The sequence below is a fragment of the Maniola hyperantus genome, chromosome 26 (assembly GCF_902806685.2).
Source record: "Maniola hyperantus chromosome 26, iAphHyp1.2, whole genome shotgun sequence".
Taxonomy (NCBI): domain Eukaryota; kingdom Metazoa; phylum Arthropoda; class Insecta; order Lepidoptera; family Nymphalidae; genus Maniola; species Maniola hyperantus.
Window position 1 is genome coordinate 5,770,000 of NC_048561.1, and position 18,372 is coordinate 5,788,371.

Sequence of the window (18,372 nt, forward strand, 5' to 3'; positions counted from 1 at the left end):
GCTGATTTATTTGGTTCCAAAACCGTGAAAAATTTTGTTCGCTTGGGTATACCTTGTCATTTATATCGATGATGTAGGTATTAATTATTGCTGCCACATTGCTGCTAGTGCTATAACAACAAATAATAAAAATAACAAAATGGCCGCCATGAAAATTAAAAAAATGTGGTTTTGTACGACGAATGGTACGAAAAATGGCTGTCCCAGGGCGTACAAATAATAAAAATGCACATATTTTATAACTTATGTATTTAATTTTACTAATACCTAGGTAATGGGGCCAATTCTCTTGTACTAAATCTCTAAACTAAACTAAATTAACAGGTCTAAATCTAGTGCTATCCTTTTCCGCAAGCAACATTATGAAAGGGATAGCAATAGATTTAGATTTGGCATTTTAGTTTAGTTTAGAGATTGTGTACAAAGGAATTAGCCACACTAAGTTAATACAAAACTAAAATTAAATACCAGCGTACCAGAAGTAGTAGTAGTGACAGAAATACCTATTAGGGTTCCGTAGGTACCAGGTAAAAGGAACGCTATCACTAAGAATCACTTTGTTGTCTGTCTGTTCGTCTGGTCCGGTGTGTCTGTTATTTCCCGTCGACCTAGAATCATGCAGGTCCTGTAGCTTACAAGTAAAGGAAAATTTTAAAAAACCGTGAATTAGTGGTTACATAATAAAACAAAAATTAAAATGTGTTCACGAAAAAAAAATTCACCAAATCACATTAACACCCTTAATGTGATTTAGTGAATTTTTTTTTCGTTCATTCAAATCAGCCGCAAAGTGCCGCGTAGACTTCACAAAGCACACCACTCGCTGTCTGTGGTACACTTTTTCTCCTGAGCATGGACTTACCCAGGGGAGGGCAGGTTGATCAAAGTTAGGACTTTTTGTCATTTGCAAAACAATATTTTTACCAGTTTTGTTTGTAATTATATCTAAAATTTCGCGGTCGCTTCGCTCGCCCTTGTATTTTGTGTTGCTTGCTGACCTCAACTTCATCAATTTAGGTTTTTAAAAATCTCATGGAAAATCTTTGATCTTCCGGGATGCATATCTCTGAATAGTACCAAGATGGGCTGTGAAAAGGTGACCAATAGATAGACAGACAAAAGCACAGTCGAATTTATAATATTAAATAACAATATACGTACCTAGATTATTTTGTACTTAAATATTATATTTTAAAAATTCACGCTCGTTTCGCTCGCGCTTTTCTTTTGTATTGGATGATGCCCACAACTTCGTCCGCATAGATTTAGTTTTTAATATTCCCGTGAGAACTCTTTGATTTTCCGGAATACAAAAGCCTATGCCTATACACTCACACATTCACTCTACACTACACAAAGCACACCACTCGCTGTCTGTTGTACACTTCTTCCCCTGAGCCGTCTCCGGCGGAGTGAGACATGCAGCTCATAAACATGATAAAAGCTTTTCGGCAGTGGCAGTGTGAGTTCTCATATGCCTCGTTAGACTACTTTTATGTGAACATTTGTATTCACATATCTTACAGGAATAAGGCTTATCGCCAGTGTGGGTTCTCATGTGCGTCACTAAATCGCTATTTGTTGTACTTTTGTAATCGCATAACTTACACATGAAAGGCTTTATACCAGTGTGGGTTCTCATGTGTGTCACTAGATGGCAATTTGTTGTACTTTTGTAATCGCATAACTTACACATGAAAGGCTTTATACCAGTGTGGGTTCTCATGTGCCTCACTAGATGGCTATTTCGTGAACATTTGTAACTGCATAACTTACACGAGAAAGGCTTGACACCAGTGTGGGTTGTCATGTGCGCCACTAGATGGCAATTTGTTGTACTTTTGTAATCGCATAACTTACACATGAAAGGCTTTATACCAGTGTGGGTTCTCATGTGTGTCACTAGATGGCTATTTGATGTGCTTTTGTAATCGCATAACTTACACGAGAAAGGCTTGATACCAGTGTGGGTTCTCATGTGCATCATTAGATTGCAATTTCTTGTACTTTTGTAATTGCATAACTTACACAAGAAAGGCTTTATACCAGTGTGGGTTCTTATGTGCATCACTAGAGCACTCTTTTGTGTACATTTGTAATCGCATAACTTACACGAGAAAGGCTTGATACCAGTGTGGGTTCTCATGTGCCTCACTAGATTGGTTTTATTTGAACTTTTGTAATCGCATAACTTACACGAGAAAGGCTTAATACCAGTGTGGGTTCTCATGTGCGTCACTAGAGCGCTATTAGTTGTACACCTGTAAGCGCATAACTTACACAAGAAAGGCTTTATACCAGTGTGAGTTCTCATGTGTGTCACTAGATTGCTATTTCTTGCACTTTTGTAATTGCATAACTTACACGAGAAAGGTTTTATACCAGTGTGGGTTCTCATGTGTGTCACTAGATGGCAATTTGTTGTACTTTTGTAATCGCATAACTTACACGAGAAAGGCTTTATACCAGTGTGGGTTCTCATGTGCCTCACTAGATTGGTTTTATTTGAACTTTTGTAACCGCATAACTCACACGAGAAAGGCTTAATACCAGTGTGGGTTCTCATGTGCCTCTTCAAATCACTTTGATATTTACATTTGTATTGGCAAATCTTGCAAGTGAGCCGTCTTTCTTCAGCGTGAGTCTTCATGTGTTTAACTAAGATACTTTTTCGTGTGTATAATTTTTGACAAATATCACAAGTGAACCCTTTTTCCTGAGTTTGTGAACTATTTTGTAAGGAATGTTGCATATTAATGTCATTCTTCAAGCAATCAGTTTTGCTTTGTACAGTTTTCGATACAATTACTTGTACTGGTTCATTATATTCAGTTGAAGATACTTCATTCTGACTTGCTGCCTGACAACGGATTGCTTTAGACGAACAAACAACATTTCCTTCTCGTCTTGGTACAACTTTCTTAGAGAAAACATCACATAATTTGACAACACAATCTGTTAATTTGTGGTAACGGCGTCTGACGGTGGTATCGGCTTCTTCAGTTGGAGGCACATTTACTTCGTTACTTGTCGCTAGACTCGCGCGCAGAGGAGTGACTGAAACAAGACATTTTAACTATTTCCTTGTATCATCATAATCATCATCATCATCAACCAATAGACGTCCACTGCTGGACATAGGTCTCTTGTAGGGACTTCCACGCGCTACGGTCTTGCGCCGCGGCCATACAGCGGCTCCCTGCGACTCGTCTGATGTCGTCCGTCCACCTAGTGGGGGGTTCCAACGCTGCGTCTTCCGGTGCGAGGTCGCCATTCCAGCACCTTGGGACCCCAACGTCTCTTACACTAGCTCTCCTACATCTCCTCATTTCTGATTTGATCACGTAGAGAAACTCCAAGCATAGCTCTCTCCGTCGCCCGCTGAGTGATTTCTTTGTATATAATTGTGTAAATTGTAAAATGATAAATATTGTTGTATCTTACCGAAAGTCTGAGCAGAATGTGTGGAGTGGCTGGGGCCTGCTTGCCTGTGAAATAATCAGAATGTATCCAGAGTGCACTGGGAAGTCAGTAGCTGTACTGCATATTGTAGCAGGTTAGAGAAAAGGAAAGGGTTTTATGTTTTCTGATACTAGTATCAGTGTTATTCTAACTGTAACTTGAACTAAAAGCTATTGGTACTGGCAGGTATTATTATTATTAACTAGCTGACCCGGCGAACTTCGTACCGCCTAACAGTCGACTCTTTTTTTTTTTTTTATACTTATAATTTTCTCGACATAAGAACCATCCTTGTACTTCAAGGAGTATTATAAAAAAGAATTAGCGAAATCGGTTCAGCTGTTCTCGAGATTTACGATCAGCAACACATTCAGCGATTCATTTTTTTTATATAGAGATTTTTTATTTATTTATTTAATTTCAACAGCAGCGCCACTTACACTAACTAGATGGCAAATGATAAATTTAAATACAAACACAAAACGATAAATTATTCAAGGACTTTAAATGTACGCTGAGAACATTGAATGACCTGTTCATGCAATTCTCTCTGCGTACTCCAGTACCTCCCGAACTAAAGTTATACATCAGTCAGGTATACTGACTTGTTCTCAGTGATGAGTGAGGAGTGCGAAGTGCTCGGTGTAGGAGGCTGGCGTACTTGTGACATGCCACATTCAGCATCATCCGCACCATTCTGCCAAATACAAAAGAAAAATTGGTGTTTGTAACCTTAAGGCGATTAAAGTATAACCTACATTGCGAGGGAATCAGTTTTTTGGGTTCCGTACCCAATGGGTAAGTAAATAGGGAGCCTTAATTAATGTCACTCTGCTGTCTGTCTGTCTGTCCGCGTGTCACAGGTCACTAGCTCGTAAACAAAATGACTTACATTGCTGAAATTTTGGTATTTTGGTGTAAAACGTTGACCCAAAACCGAATATTTAATTAGAAATTCAATTAAATTAATTTTCAGGGGGGCTACCGCCATATATGAAAGAGGAGCCAAAAAATCTTCTTACCCTTGCAAGTCGGGTATCATTGTTTACCCTAACTGTGTCTTTCTCAAAAACTAAACTAGTAATAGAATGAAAACCACTTGATATACTTTTTCATACTTTTAATTACGGTTCGCTAATTAAATTGGTTTCCAAGTAAGTACAATGCACTGCCGCCATTCCGCGCGTCACCAGCGACAGTAGAGTCTACCTTAAACCATAGACTCTCGGAGAATGTCAGAGGTTGCTAGGACGAGTCCAGACTATCCACAATTCGTCTAACACACTATCAACAAAACCCAGCTAACACTAGTATTCATTACTAGTTATACTAAAGAATTTTTACTTCAAAATTCATTCCTCTCCACTATTAAACAAGCTACTATATGAATTTATCAAGTCGATTAAAGTATTTAATGTGAAAAACTATCTCACCTCGAGGTTGGGCCTCATATGTTTCATGTTGAAAGCTTTGTAAAGAGCTTCATCCATTGCTCTTGCTTCCACCATAATGCTATAGTCGGATATGTCTTTGTCATTAGAAGTCACAAACTCATCTTTGATATTGTCTGCATTGTTGTCATCTTCATTGACCACATCTATGTCCTCATCAACCGACATAGAGTCATCACTTCCTTCAGCTTTCAGTACAACTTGGTGGCCTGTTTCCTCTAATTCTGTCTGTATGTCTTCTGAGGGTTCTAGTATGTGTAAGTCACAGTGGTCAGGTCCTAGCGTTGTCAACGCCATATTACTCTTTAGCTGGTGTTTGGTGCGGTTTATCATTTTAATATGACGTCTTGTTATCTGTTGAGAGACAAGTTAAATATTCAATGTGTACGGTATCTAATATATATAGAAATAACACAAACTTAAAAGCTAAGAAACAATAACTTCATATTTTTTAGTAATTAAATATCATTCATTAGCTTTAACAAAGGAAAACATCGTGAGGAAACATGCCTATCCCGACTAATATTATGCGAAAGTTTGTATGTCTGTGTGTGTGTGTGTTTGTTACTCCTTCACGCAAAAACTACTAGACGGATTTGGCTGAAATTTGGAATGGAGATAGATTATACCCTGGATTAACACATAGGCTACTTTTTATTCCGGAAAATCAAAGAGTTCCCACGGGATTTTGAAAAACGTAAATCCACGCGGACGAAGTCGCGAGCATCAGCTAGTTCTCCATAATGTTCTCAAAGGTGTGTGAAGTATGCTAATCTGCACTTGGCCTGCGTGGTAGACTATGGCCAATACCCGTCTCACTCTGAGAGGAGACCCATTCTCTTACAGACCCAAGTTGGTAATGGGTTAGTTATGATGGTCTTGATGATTATGTATTAAGTACTCACTAATTCATGTTTTTCAACTAAGTCCATCATCAGTGCACGGGCTCTCAAGCTCTTGTCTCTAAATCTACTGAAGTTCATCAATCTCTGAGCACATTGTACACAAAGTGTCTGTTTTAGGTTTCCTAGATCACACAGCTGAAACAACACATAACTAAAGTTATCAGACATTCCTTAAATAATCCTGGTTTGCCGTGCACTGTTTGCAGATTTAACAAAAGCATTTGACCACTGATGTAGGAGTGTTATTCTATGCAATTGACAATGTACAGTGAGGTAGCTACTACCACTATACTCGTACATAGCTCGATAGCTCAACGGTTAAAGGAGCGGACTGAAAACCGAAAGGTTGCCGGTTCAAATCCCACCCGTAGCACTATTGTCGTACCTCCTTCTAGCATAAGCTTTACGCTTAATTAGAGGGGAAAGAGGAATATTAGTCAGCAATTAACTTGGCTAATATTCTTTTTTTTTAAAGAAAAAATAGGAAGGGCTCTATCCTGCGTGTGGATATAAAAAACAAGGAATATGTTTTTGTTCAAAGAAACTTTTACAAGTGCTTTTGAATCGTGAAATAATTTACCACTGGTTCGGAATGCCGTTCCTACCAAGAAGAACCAGCAAGAAACTCGGCGGTTGCTCCTTTTAAGTGCCCAATTTACAATAAAATTGGGCCATACTGTACAAGCAATTGCAGCCCAGTGCATTGCTGGTGCAAATCAAATTCATGCTTTTTTTATTATTTACATAATCTTCGATTATACAATAATATTGTTTTTTTAGAAACATACTTTTAATTTTTTTCACTTGTGTAAAGGCATAACAACGTAACATCATAGATTAACAACTTACAGGATGTCCAGTTAACTTTTCGTATGCTTCATCCAATTTGTGTTTGCTCATTAGAAACAGCTTGCTGTCAGTTTCTAGGCATATCATGCAAACCTGTTAATATATGTACTACTAGTTACTTCTACACTTCTGTTTCCATACAATGCTGTGACAGGTGAGGAAAAAAAGGAATATTCAGACCCAGTATGTCTTAGCTGCTTCTCCTTCGTCAGTCACACTTGATTTGATTTACTTACAACTATGATGAGATGGGAAGAGATTGAGATGATGGCCACAAAGAAGATGGGAAGATGACCTACCAAAAGGATGGCACAGATTACCACTAAACAGAGGAAAATGGCGAATTCTAGAGGCCTATGTACAAAGAGGACAACCTGATAAGTTAGTGCTGGTGTTTTGTAGAATATAAGATAGAATAATTAAATAATAAGAATAGGAAATTTGTAATATACTGTTAGTAAGTAATATATGTAGATCAGAGAATAATGGCTATTTTTTTAACAATAGGTACATATCATGACACGAGTTACCTGCACAGTTGAAGGAATAGCACCAGTACGAATTTGCCTCAAACCACTGTCTGTTTTGTAAATGTCATCATTGAGAAAATGCTGCGAGCAGACAACAGCAGAGTCCGGTAAGTTGTCTTGTTTGCCGAGGGCTCTGAGCCAAGCAGCACAGAGATGCACTTCACCGGGGAAACTGGAAATCACCTTTTATGTTATACATAACAAACCTATACCATAGTGGATTGTTTTACACAGTAGAACAATGTATGCTTGTTTTATAGTCATCATAACATAATAGAGCACGGGTCTCCTCCAGAGTGAGAAGGGTCTGCCACGCTAGCCCAATGAGGATTGGCAGACTTCAAACACCTTTGAGAACATGAAGAACACTCGGGCATGCAGGTTTCCTCACGACATTTTTCTTCACGGTTAAAGTAAGTGATATTTAATTGTTTTAAAAAATCCTACTAGTATTATAAATGTGAAAGTGTCGATGTTTAGATGTTTTTTACTCAATCACGCAAAAACGGCTGCTCGGATTTGGATGAAATTTGGAATGGAGATAGATTATACCCTGGATTAATTAATAGGCTACTTTTTATCCCGGAAAATCAAAGAGTTCACACGGGATTTTTAAAAACCTAACTCCACGCGGACGAAGTCGCTGGCATCAGCTAGTCAGTTATAATTCAAATACCTACATACACATTTGATAACTCCTTGAAAGGTCTCGCGTTGCTGCAAGTGGGTGCAGAACAGTGCTTCAATGACCACCGGCGTGACTAGCTGATCTGTACAGACTGCTTACACTGGTTCAGACCAGCAAGTGAGAACTCTACTACTCGAATATACCGTACTAGCTTATGCTCGCGACTTCGTCCGCGTGGACTACACAAATTACAAACTCCTATTTTCCCCCCTTAGGGGTTGAATTTTCAAAAATCCTTTCTTAGCGGATGCCTACGGTACAATAGCTAGGTATCTGCATGCCAAATTTCAGCCCGATCCATCCAGTAGTTTGAGCTGAGCGTTGGTAGATCAGTCAGTCAGTCAGTCACGTTTTCCTTTTAAATACTTAGATAAGTACTCACCCATGAAAACTAATCGCCTTCCCTGCGCCGTCTGATACATTGTCCGAAGTGTTTTTGCAGAATGGCACACAACACCGCATTTTCGATGCTTATTGCTTACTGAATCTGTGTTTACTGAAGCAGCAACAATTTATTACCTATTCTTTGCTGTAATTCAATTAAATTTTGTTTTAAGGCGCGAGGCGCGAGGCTGCACCCGACGAGCCGAATTCACTTCGCCAATGATGTGGAATTGAATAGACACGTTATGAATGGAACTCCTTGGATTAATTTCTATGCACGTTATGAACGGTTGGTGATAGCTGGGAATATCGACTATAGGTACCTCAATTTGGATAGTTAATTTCTAATTTAAAGTGGCACTTGGCAGCTTGGTGAACTTGGCAGGTTTTCTTAAAGAGTATATTACTTATTATAATCACTACGTTTTAGTTTTCTCCATTCAAAGCACCGACCAGAAAAACCTGATTCAAAGTAATTTACCTTCGTAGTTAGAGAATATATTATGTTTACCCCAAAGAATTTGTATGTACCTACTACTAGGTGTATTTCGATTGTACGGATTGTGTGTCGATTGTTTACCCTTATGTACACAAACCTATATTAAAACGTAGTGATTATATACTCTTTGCTATATTATAATTTTTGATTTTTAATCATAGATTAAGGATTATAGGTACACATACTACACTATGTTTTTAACACGAATGAGATATTATACCAATGTACTCTGTGATCGAGCCTCAGGAGGTCACAGGAATCAGGATGGTCCCGTAGATAGAATAATAGGTAGATTTAAGTACTGTGTATCCGCGTACGACGTAACAATGAATAACACGACAATTATTACCATTGTTTAGTAGGTAGGTAGTCGATATTTGTATTAACCGATCAACAATATTTGTATTAAACGTTTTTATGTGAAAACAAGTAAATAACTCATGAGAAATACAATAACGCCACGAATTCTCAAAGTTTGTTTTGCAACTTCTTGTATGTATTCTTGAAAAAAAACCAGTTACACGATAAGGGACAAAAAATAAGTTAGCTGCGTCTCTGTTTATCACATTAGTAACTTTATCTGTGCTCTCTTTTTAGTGCGAATGAGAAAGCAAACGTTCCTGCATCTACCTTTATTACTCTATCTACGGATGGTCCATAATAAAACTTGACGTTGACGGGCAGTGGGCACCAACCACCATTTTTTTAAACTGGTTTTAATGCTCTGGATTCTAGCGTTTTTGAACCTATGGATCCGACCAGAGACACTAGGCAAGCGCGGACTTTACCTATGAGCACCATGAGCACGGGACACGGGTTATAGTGGCCCCAAGGACCTCTGGCGTCCTTTTTGTAAACTTCAATACTGAACTTAGTTAGTCGGAAAATAATAAAACATAAAATGGGTTCAGAAAACTCGGAGATTTCAGTGAACATAGGTATAAAAACACAATCTCCTTTTTTGAAAGTTTGACAGACGGACAAAAATTTTAAAAACGTGTGATTCAGTTATTACAGTTCCAATAACTAATCTATATGACGAGCTTAATATGAGGTAGCTATTTCGAAATTACAGGCAGACACTTCAATTTTATTTATAAGTAAATAGGTATAGGTAGATTAGTATAGATTGCATATTTGAATACTTATTCCTGTTGAGTCACGCCCCCGTGAGTAACAGTGTGACTCAACGGGGGGAAAAAATCTGTTGAGTAACAGGTGAGCCTATGTTATGCAGATTCAGGAAGTGTTCATAGTTAATTAGTATTGTAGGTATCAAGCAACGACTTCATGATCAGACTTCAAGCCCCAACTCCTCAACCCTGGAGTTCAGTATCCTGCATCATCATGGTTGAGGAGTTCGGGCTTGGAGTTTAATCGTGAAGCCGTTGCTTGGTACCTACAATATCAATTCACTATCAGAAATTTCCGAATCCCCTAAGCTTAGGTGTTCAGTACCTTGCAGCATATGGATTGAAGAGTTGGGATCCAAAGGTTAATGATGTAGTCTATGCTTGGTACCTAACATAATATTGCACCATTCGCAGTTCCTAAATCACTTTAGTTTTTAGGGTTCCGTGCTTCAAAAGGAAAAACGGAACCCTTATAGGATCACTTTGTTGTCTGTCTGTCTGTCAAGAAACCTACAGGGTATTTCCCGTTGACCTAAAATCATAAAATTTGGCAGGTAGGTAGATCTTATAGCTGACATTTGGGGAAAAATCTGAAAACCGTGAATTTAGGGTTAGATCACACAAAAAAAAAAATTGTGGTCATGAACTAATAATTAGTATTTTCAACTTTCGAAGTGAGTGACTATATTAAGTAGGGTATCATATGAAAGGTCTTTACCTGTACATTTTAAAACAGATTTTTATTTTATTTTATGCATCATAGTTTTTGAATTATCGTGCAAAATGTCGAAAAAATAAGACTGCAGTACGGAACCCTCATTACGCGAGCCTGACTCGCACTTGGCCTGTTTTTTGGTTGCAAAGTCCAGACTGTCCAGGGCAAAAATGATGTTAAAGTACAAATAATATACATAAATGCATAATAACATTTTTATAACTTGTCTATTTAATTTCACAAATATGTAACTACTTAATTAATACAAAAACTAAAATTAAATACCACACCTTACCACAAAACATTATAAAGGCGAAAGTTTATATAAATGTGTGTGTATGATTGTAACTCCTTCACGCAAAAACTACTGGACGGATTCGGCTGAAATTTGTAATGGAGATAGATGACCTATACCTTGGGTTAATACATACCTACAGTATGTACATATCCATGGTTCCCGCGGGATTTTTTAAACATAGACCTATCAACGCGGACGACATCGCGGGCATCATCTACATAGTTTACATTTTTTTTTTTGTAAAGAATATTAGCCATGTTAAATGACTAATATTCCCCTTTCCTCTCCAATTAAGCGTCAGGCTTGTGCTAGGAGTAGGTACGACAATAGTGCAACGGGCGGGGTTTGAACCGTCGACCTTTCGGTTTTCAGTCCACTCCCATACCGGTTGAGCTATTGAGGCTCGATTTTTTTTTTTAAATTATTATTATTATGTTAACCGTTTATGCAGACCAGTTACCATTATTTTTTTTCATTTTCATGTGCCTGAAGGCAGGAGCATATGAATATGCTCCTGGCATGTGACATCATATGGGTTGTAGTTGTAATCTATTTCACAGAATATGCCGATGTTTACCAGTAGGGCGATTGTCTAAAACCTGCATCAATCATTATTACAATCTCAATTGTTCTGATTGGCTGAATTTGTGCGATTCTTGTTGCAACAATGCATTGTAGCCAATAGTGAGCGAGCGTCAACCAATCAGAGGTGATTGCGATCGTGACATTGTAGCTGTCATTCTCCCGCAATCGCGCAGCAGACCAATCCGTGTGACGTCATGACAGCTTACGAACCTAAACACAAAGGCAACTGGCGTTTTCGCGGGGAAAGAAATACAGAAAAATAAATTTTTATTGCACTTATCGACCCAATAAAATTTTAGTAAATTTTTTGGTAGTTTACAATCACCTTAGAATCAAAGACAGTTTTCAAAAATGGGGTGAAATACCCTATTATTGTGTTAACCGTTTATCATTTTCATGTGCCCGCATATGCTCCTTCAGAGTATAACTCCTGGCATATGACTTGCAACAAAAACTGCAAGTAAACGCCCGTTCGCCTGTATGTTTCAACATGTGCTTCTTCAAACTATGGTTAGTAATAAACGCCATGTTGCACACTTTACACTTCTTATTCTTATGTCCATGCGTTTGTCTTATGTGTGTAGATAAATAATGTTTTATATTGTATTCCCTGTCACAAAATGGACATTTGAATGTGTGTGTTATGTTGTGTGCTATAGACATGTGTTTGATTCTGTCGTTGTAGTGTTTCATAGGTTTGAGACAGATTTGGCATTTGATTATTCGTTTAGAATGTGCACTTTCCATGTGGTTCGATTGGGAGATCTTAGTTTTTAACACTTTACCGCATGATTTACACGGGTATGTGCCGAGTTCGTGAGTCCTTTTATGGACTTTAAGACGTTTGGAATTCATGAAAGATTTGCCACAGATATCACAAATGCAGTTCGTATAGTGCTCATTGAGATGAGTGGTTAGCGTCCTAAAAACATGGAATTCTTTTTCACACAAATGACACATGTACGGACTCGAATTAACTTTGTAGTCAGCTATGCATTCTTTGTAAACAGTTTTGTCATGGTTTTCGAAGAAATGTTGGATCATTTTATCGACATCTGTCAAATTTGTACCACAATGGCGGCATTCCAAATTTGAAATTTCGATTTGGAGGGAACGCGGGTACCGTTTCATTTTTTTTAATTCGGCTTCGACATCCAGGTGCGATTGGGTGTAGTGGCTTTTTAATGAATTTATATCCATGAAGTCTTGGGTGCAGAAAAAGCATCGGAACCAGCTTTTGTGATGGCGGAAGGGACATGCTGTTGTTTCTATTAGAACGATGCTGCAGGTTAAGATTATGCGTTTTCTTTCGGACACTTGTTTGGTACTTTTCTTCAGCCTTATTTCCGATTGACCTGGAATGAAATGATGAAATATCAAACCCTCCTTAGTCCTTATTTTTTTTAGGTTCTGTACCTTAAAAAGAGAAAATGATCACCTTATAGGATCACTTTGTTGTCTGTCTGTCAAAACCCCTTTTTCTCAGAACGTGTGAAGTTAAATATAAGGCAGTGTCTAAATATGTCTGTCGGTCTGTCAAGAAACCTGCGAGGTACTTCCCGTTGACCTAGAATCATGAAATTTGGCAGGTAGGTAGGTCTTATAGCAGACATTCGGGGAAAAATCAGAAAAACGTGAATTTGTGGTTACATCACACAATAAAAATTAAATTGTGGTCATGAATTCAACTTTCAAAGTAAGATTACTATACCAAGTGGGGTATCATATGAAAGGGCTTTACTTGTACATTATAAAACAAATTTTTATTTATTTTTACGCATAATAGTTTTTCATATATCGTGCAAAATGTCGATAAAATACGATTGCAGTAAGGAACCCTCAGTGCGCGAGTCTGACTCGCACTTGGCCGGTTTTTAAATCAAAGAGATTCTCTTTATTCCTTCACTCTCATGGCGCCTTAGAAGAAAAACAAAAATCTTACTATAGTCCGCAACAGTTCGAGCTGGCAATTGGGGTACGAGGCGAAGGGACGCCCCGCACAACTGCAAGTCAGCGCGATGGCTGTGCAGTGTGCAGCTGTGCGGAGCATTCCCTTTCCGATTGCCATCTCAACCTGTCGCATACTATATTTGGCCTGATCTGGGAATCGAACCCAGGACCTCGTCATCCACAATCGAACATGCTAATCACTAGACCCCTCTCTCTCTCCGATCGTTCCTTCATTGCTGAAGATCGTGGTCCTAGCAAACTTCCCTCGAATGGATTATCTGTTTCCACCGGCTTGTGGTGGTGGCCATTTTCACTATGTGATAAAACCCACACCTGCTGGATCCCTTGAACTGGTCTGACCACCTAGTTGGTGAGAAACAGAAAGAAAAACGCTTATTTTTTAAAGCTGTACCACACATTACCAGTAAGAACTGGTTAGGTTATCCCGGCGCCTCTAATACTTGAGTAGTAAAGTGAAAAGTATTAGAGGCGCCGGGATAACCTAACCAGTTCTAACTGGTAATATGTGGTACAGCCAGCTAATCACTCGACCAGCGAGGCAGTAAAAAACTAAATCCATAAAAACGTACCCGTTAAGTCAATTTCAACTTCATGTTCATACCCCTGAAGTCTATTTTCTTTTACTTCTTCAGGTAAATAATCATTGTCAACAAAATCTTCTTTCATCACCGAACTACCCCTCAATCTTGCTATAGGGGTGTCGGAATCACAATCATACTCTCCATCAATCTCTTTTTGTTCCCATTTCTTTGCCTTCACATTATTTTTTTGTCTTATCTTTTGGGTTTTCTTCTTATATGATTTTGATTGTGGATTTGTTGAATAATCTGCACAGAAACTAGAATTAACCAACACTATTACAGTACCGACCAAAATTAGAAAATCACAGGTGTCAGATGTCGCAAAAAGAATTAAGAAACTTAAATGGCGTTGGATTGGCCACATGATCAGATCTCCAAAGGATAAATGGACCAAAGAGGTCACCCCAGAGATGGGAAGAATGCGAGAGGACGGCCACAGAGGAGATGGGAGGATGACCTGCCAAAGGGTTGGCGCGGATTGCCGTTAGATAGGGAAAAATTGAGAAGTATAGAGGAGGCCTATATCTAAAGAGGACAACCTGAACTGTAAATTGAACTGGTGTTACCAATTTTTAGGGTTCCGTACCACAAAAGGAAAAAAGGATCACTTTGTTGTCTGTCTGGCTGTCCGTCTGTCTGTCAAGAAACCTACAGGGTACTTCCCGTTGACCTAGAATCATGAAATTTGGCAGGTAGGTAGATCTTATAGCTGACATTTGGGAAAAAATCTGAAAACCGTGAATTTAGGGTTAGATCACACAAAAAAATTAAGTTGTGGTCCTGAACTAAAATTGGTATTTTCAATATTTGAAGTAAGATAACTATATCAAGTGGGGTATCATATGAAAGGGCTTTATCTGTGGATTCTACAACAGATTTTTATTTATTTTTATGCATCATAGTTTTACTCTGGAGATTCCCTAATAAAAATGACTTTGATTCTTACCTTTTCTAGTCGTCCAATAATGTGAGAACCGTTCATCAGCTCGGACAACTTGCTGGTGGAAACTGGAAGCCCCACGAAGTTGCTTCACACACAAATCACAGACCAAGCGGCTGACATCCATTTCATTCATACAGGAAAGCTGGAAAAAGTACTGTACAAGTCATCATCATCATCTCAAACCAACACCAACCCATGACCAGCCAGCAGCCACCAGCCAGTCGCCTTCTCATTTCCAAGATTAGTTTTGGAAGGAAGAATTGAAAGCAAAAGGGCTCCAAGTCACCAAAGACGCAAATGGTTGGACGATATAAGGCGGTGGACAGGGCTTAGTTACCCAAAGTTAAAAGAGGCGGCTTGAAATAGAGAAGCTTTTCGCATGATGACCTCCAAACTTCGTTTCAAGAAGGCACGCGATGATGATGATGATTCCAAGCTTGGATTAACAGACTTTACATAACACCTTACCTTTAACAACATTATGGGGAACTCTTAGCATGCAGGTTTCTTCACGATATTTTGCCTCGCCGTTAAAGCAAGTGATAGATATTTCAGTTGTACTTTTTTACTTGAAATGAACTGCAAGTGTAAAACTAATGTGCTAATAAACTAGTTAAAGGTATATTTCATCAAGAGACTAACAGAAACACCAAAACAATCCTGTAATATATTGGCAAACACTTCTTTTCCGCCTGAGTCTGTTATATAAGCCGTTGTTAAGTCCCACGTCCCGGTACCAGATAAACAGCACCGGCATACATCTGGTTGCAAAATCCAGCTCGAAATACTCTCAACATCCATGGTTTTAATTTAAAAAGTTCAATTCAAGGCGATTTGTTCAAAATGTATACCAAAACAAAACAAATTGCAAAATACACCACAGATAGAGACAGTTTTTTTTTTTATTTTTTTTACGGCCCTGGAGACAGAGACAGACCACTAAGAAACCGCAGACTACATTTAATATTAGACTATATCACAAAAATCGTTCGTCTGTGGTTTGTGCCGTGGCGGCATAAGATACCTACCTAAGTACCTACCTAACGAGCGAGATAGGTACGGATTTCTTCATAGTGATTAGTACCAACATTATAAAAAATAAATTGGTTCTTGTCTGTGTTTTGTTCTTGAGTAATTATTGAGTAGGCTCAAAAGGGCAGAACCCAGAACCATAAATCCAGTTAACAAAAAAATCTTGATTTTTAAGCGGGAAAATTGTTTTGCTTTTTGTCAACTTTCCGTTCATATTATAATCATATCACAAATATTTGTTTAGTATTTTCATTTAGAGACATACGAAGTAAAATCCAGTTTTAATAACATTAGAAATGCGTAACGTAGAGATAAAAGCAAAAATCAATGATTACGACGCAATTTGCGAGATTGCTGAGGCGCTGAGTGGTTCGACGCCAACTGTAATCCAACAAGACGACACGTTTTACAAAGTAAATCAAGGCAGATTGAAAATGAGGATTTACGCCGACGACACTGCAACCCTCGTGAGGTACGATCGAGATGATGAAGAAGGTCCGAAGCTGTGTGATTACGATCTGTTGCAATTTTCCATCAATGAAAGCAAGAAGGCAAAGGATTTGGATGGTATCTTGCAAAAGTGTTTGGGAATACGCGGCAGAGTGGTTAAAGAGCGGTAAGAACCATGAGTAGCTAATGTAATAGTTGTATAGAAGTAGGCGTTACTTTGCGGAAGTCCATGATATACAGTGAACCAACGACGTCGACGTTTCCGGTGTGCCTATTTGCCTGTCTTTCCCTGGGATGCAATCTATTTATGTACCAAATTTCACCAAAATTGTTTGAACGGATGGGCCGTGAAAGACTAGCAGACAGACACTCACATCTAAATAATATATAAAAGGAAAAGGTGACTGACTGACTGATCTATCAATGCACAGCTTAAACTACTGGACGGATCAGTCTGAAATTTAGCAAGCATAGCTAGCTATTATAACGTAGGCATCTGCTAAGAAAGGATTTCTGAAAATTCAACCCCTAAGGGGGGGGGGGGGGGGGGGTTGACATAGGGCTAGGGTGTAGTTCACGTGAACGTAGTCACAGGCATAATAAGCTAGTTTATAATATAAGTATGATTTCCTTAAAGTGTAAGTAAAAACACTATCACAAAAATTATAAAAACACAGTCTAACAGCAGTACTCTGAGTCGCTTAATACTTAAGTTTAGTTAAAACGAAACAGAGCTATATCTCTCACATAAATCTGTCTCGTTTTTACTTAATCTTAAGTAACGATTATTAGAGACTGAGTATGGCAGTAAGCCTTCATATAGTCTGGATTTGCAGGAGATTGTACATGGTTGGGCAAACCCGTATACACATAGACAAGGTACAAGACCTTGGCAACTTCATGGAACTAGAAGTGGTGCTTCGACCAGAACAGAGCTTGGAAGATGGTCAGGACATAGCAAGGGACCTGCAGACCAAACTTGGTGTAAAGGATGAAGATTTAATACAGTGTGCCTATGTTGATTTGTTGGATGGAAAAGATTAATTATTCTTCAGTCAATTTTGTTGTTTGTCCAAGGTGTTATTATAGACCACAGATTAATAGGGATACTATAGACTAAGAAATGTGATGTTATTCAAATCTTATAAAAATAAAGCAAACTAATTTGTTATCTGTTTTATTTATTACACCTGTGTAAATACTAGCTCTAGTAGCCCTATTGTGACACTGTTAGAGCGAGATAGCTAAATGCATTTAAGCTCTTGTTAGAACGTGACAAAATGATTATGTTTTGTCCTTATCACCGTGGCCACGTTTTTTTGTTTGCCAAAATGTATATTTGTACGTGAGTATTTGACAAACAACGTGAAATGTAGAAGGAATGACATTTCACAAGTAAGAAAATCTGCCTGGGCGAGAGGGACTGAGGGGGCCACGCTAGTTGCAAATCTGGACATATCTGTGATATGTATCTTGAATTATGTAATTTTTTTTATACTTATTAAATTTATATACTAGCGCTTGGCTGCTGGTGGCAAGTGATGATGCAGCTTGAGATGGAGCGCGCTTGCCTAGAAGATGCCTTTTCACTTTTTAGACTTGAAATGAAATGAAAAGGTCAAACAAGAACAAAGGGGACACTTGACGGCAACGTTAGTTCCGATTTTCGCCACGCGCCAAGATAGCCTTGTCGCACTGTATATCCGTCTCGCCTGTGGCTTGTCCGCAAGGCAAAATGGCAATCGGGCAATGGCTCACCGGCGGGATGATTACGCATCTTGCGACAGGCGTAAATCTCGCGATCATTGCTGTCAAACGTCCGGCTAGAGAGACAGTAATAGCCACAATGCAAAATAAGAAGAGAGACAGCAAATGAACTATCGCATCGCTACTGCA

At 38.6% G+C, this 18,372-nt stretch overlaps 3 protein-coding genes across 4 annotated transcripts; 1 reads left to right on the plus strand and 2 right to left on the minus strand.

Moving 5' to 3' along the window:
- Positions 1 to 241: 241 nt before the first annotated feature.
- Positions 242 to 9,126, minus strand: LOC117994266 (zinc finger protein 182-like). Of its 2 annotated transcripts, XM_034982158.2 has the most exons (9): positions 8,751 to 9,126; positions 8,268 to 8,414; positions 7,198 to 7,369; positions 6,668 to 6,760; positions 5,819 to 5,953; positions 4,896 to 5,267; positions 4,068 to 4,159; positions 3,445 to 3,488; positions 242 to 3,057 (listed from the first exon to the last, which is right to left on the minus strand). In XM_034982158.2, exons 2-9 carry the CDS (start codon positions 8,345 to 8,347, stop codon positions 1,427 to 1,429), a joined length of 2,619 nt encoding a protein of 872 aa, XP_034838049.2. In that variant the 5' UTR covers positions 8,348 to 8,414; positions 8,751 to 9,126; the 3' UTR covers positions 242 to 1,426. The 2 variants fall into 2 exon arrangements, with proteins under 2 accessions (XP_034838049.2, XP_069363771.1); XM_069507670.1 differs by having other exon boundaries at positions 8,268 to 9,110.
- A 1,691-nt stretch (positions 9,127 to 10,817) lies between these two features.
- LOC117994294 (zinc finger protein 502-like) lies at positions 10,818 to 15,885 on the minus strand. The gene is made up of 4 exons (XM_034982188.2): positions 15,637 to 15,885; positions 14,998 to 15,136; positions 14,040 to 14,297; positions 10,818 to 12,854 (listed from the first exon to the last, which is right to left on the minus strand). Exons 1-4 carry the CDS (start codon positions 15,793 to 15,795, stop codon positions 11,869 to 11,871), a joined length of 1,542 nt encoding a protein of 513 aa, XP_034838079.1. The 5' UTR covers positions 15,796 to 15,885; the 3' UTR covers positions 10,818 to 11,868.
- Positions 15,886 to 16,165: 280 nt separating this feature from the next.
- On the plus strand, positions 16,166 to 17,641 carry LOC117994295 (uncharacterized). Its single transcript, XM_034982190.2, has 2 exons — positions 16,166 to 16,642; positions 17,313 to 17,641. Exons 1-2 carry the CDS (start codon positions 16,323 to 16,325, stop codon positions 17,518 to 17,520), a joined length of 528 nt encoding a protein of 175 aa, XP_034838081.1. The 5' UTR covers positions 16,166 to 16,322; the 3' UTR covers positions 17,521 to 17,641.
- The last annotated feature ends 731 nt before the right edge of the window (positions 17,642 to 18,372 follow it).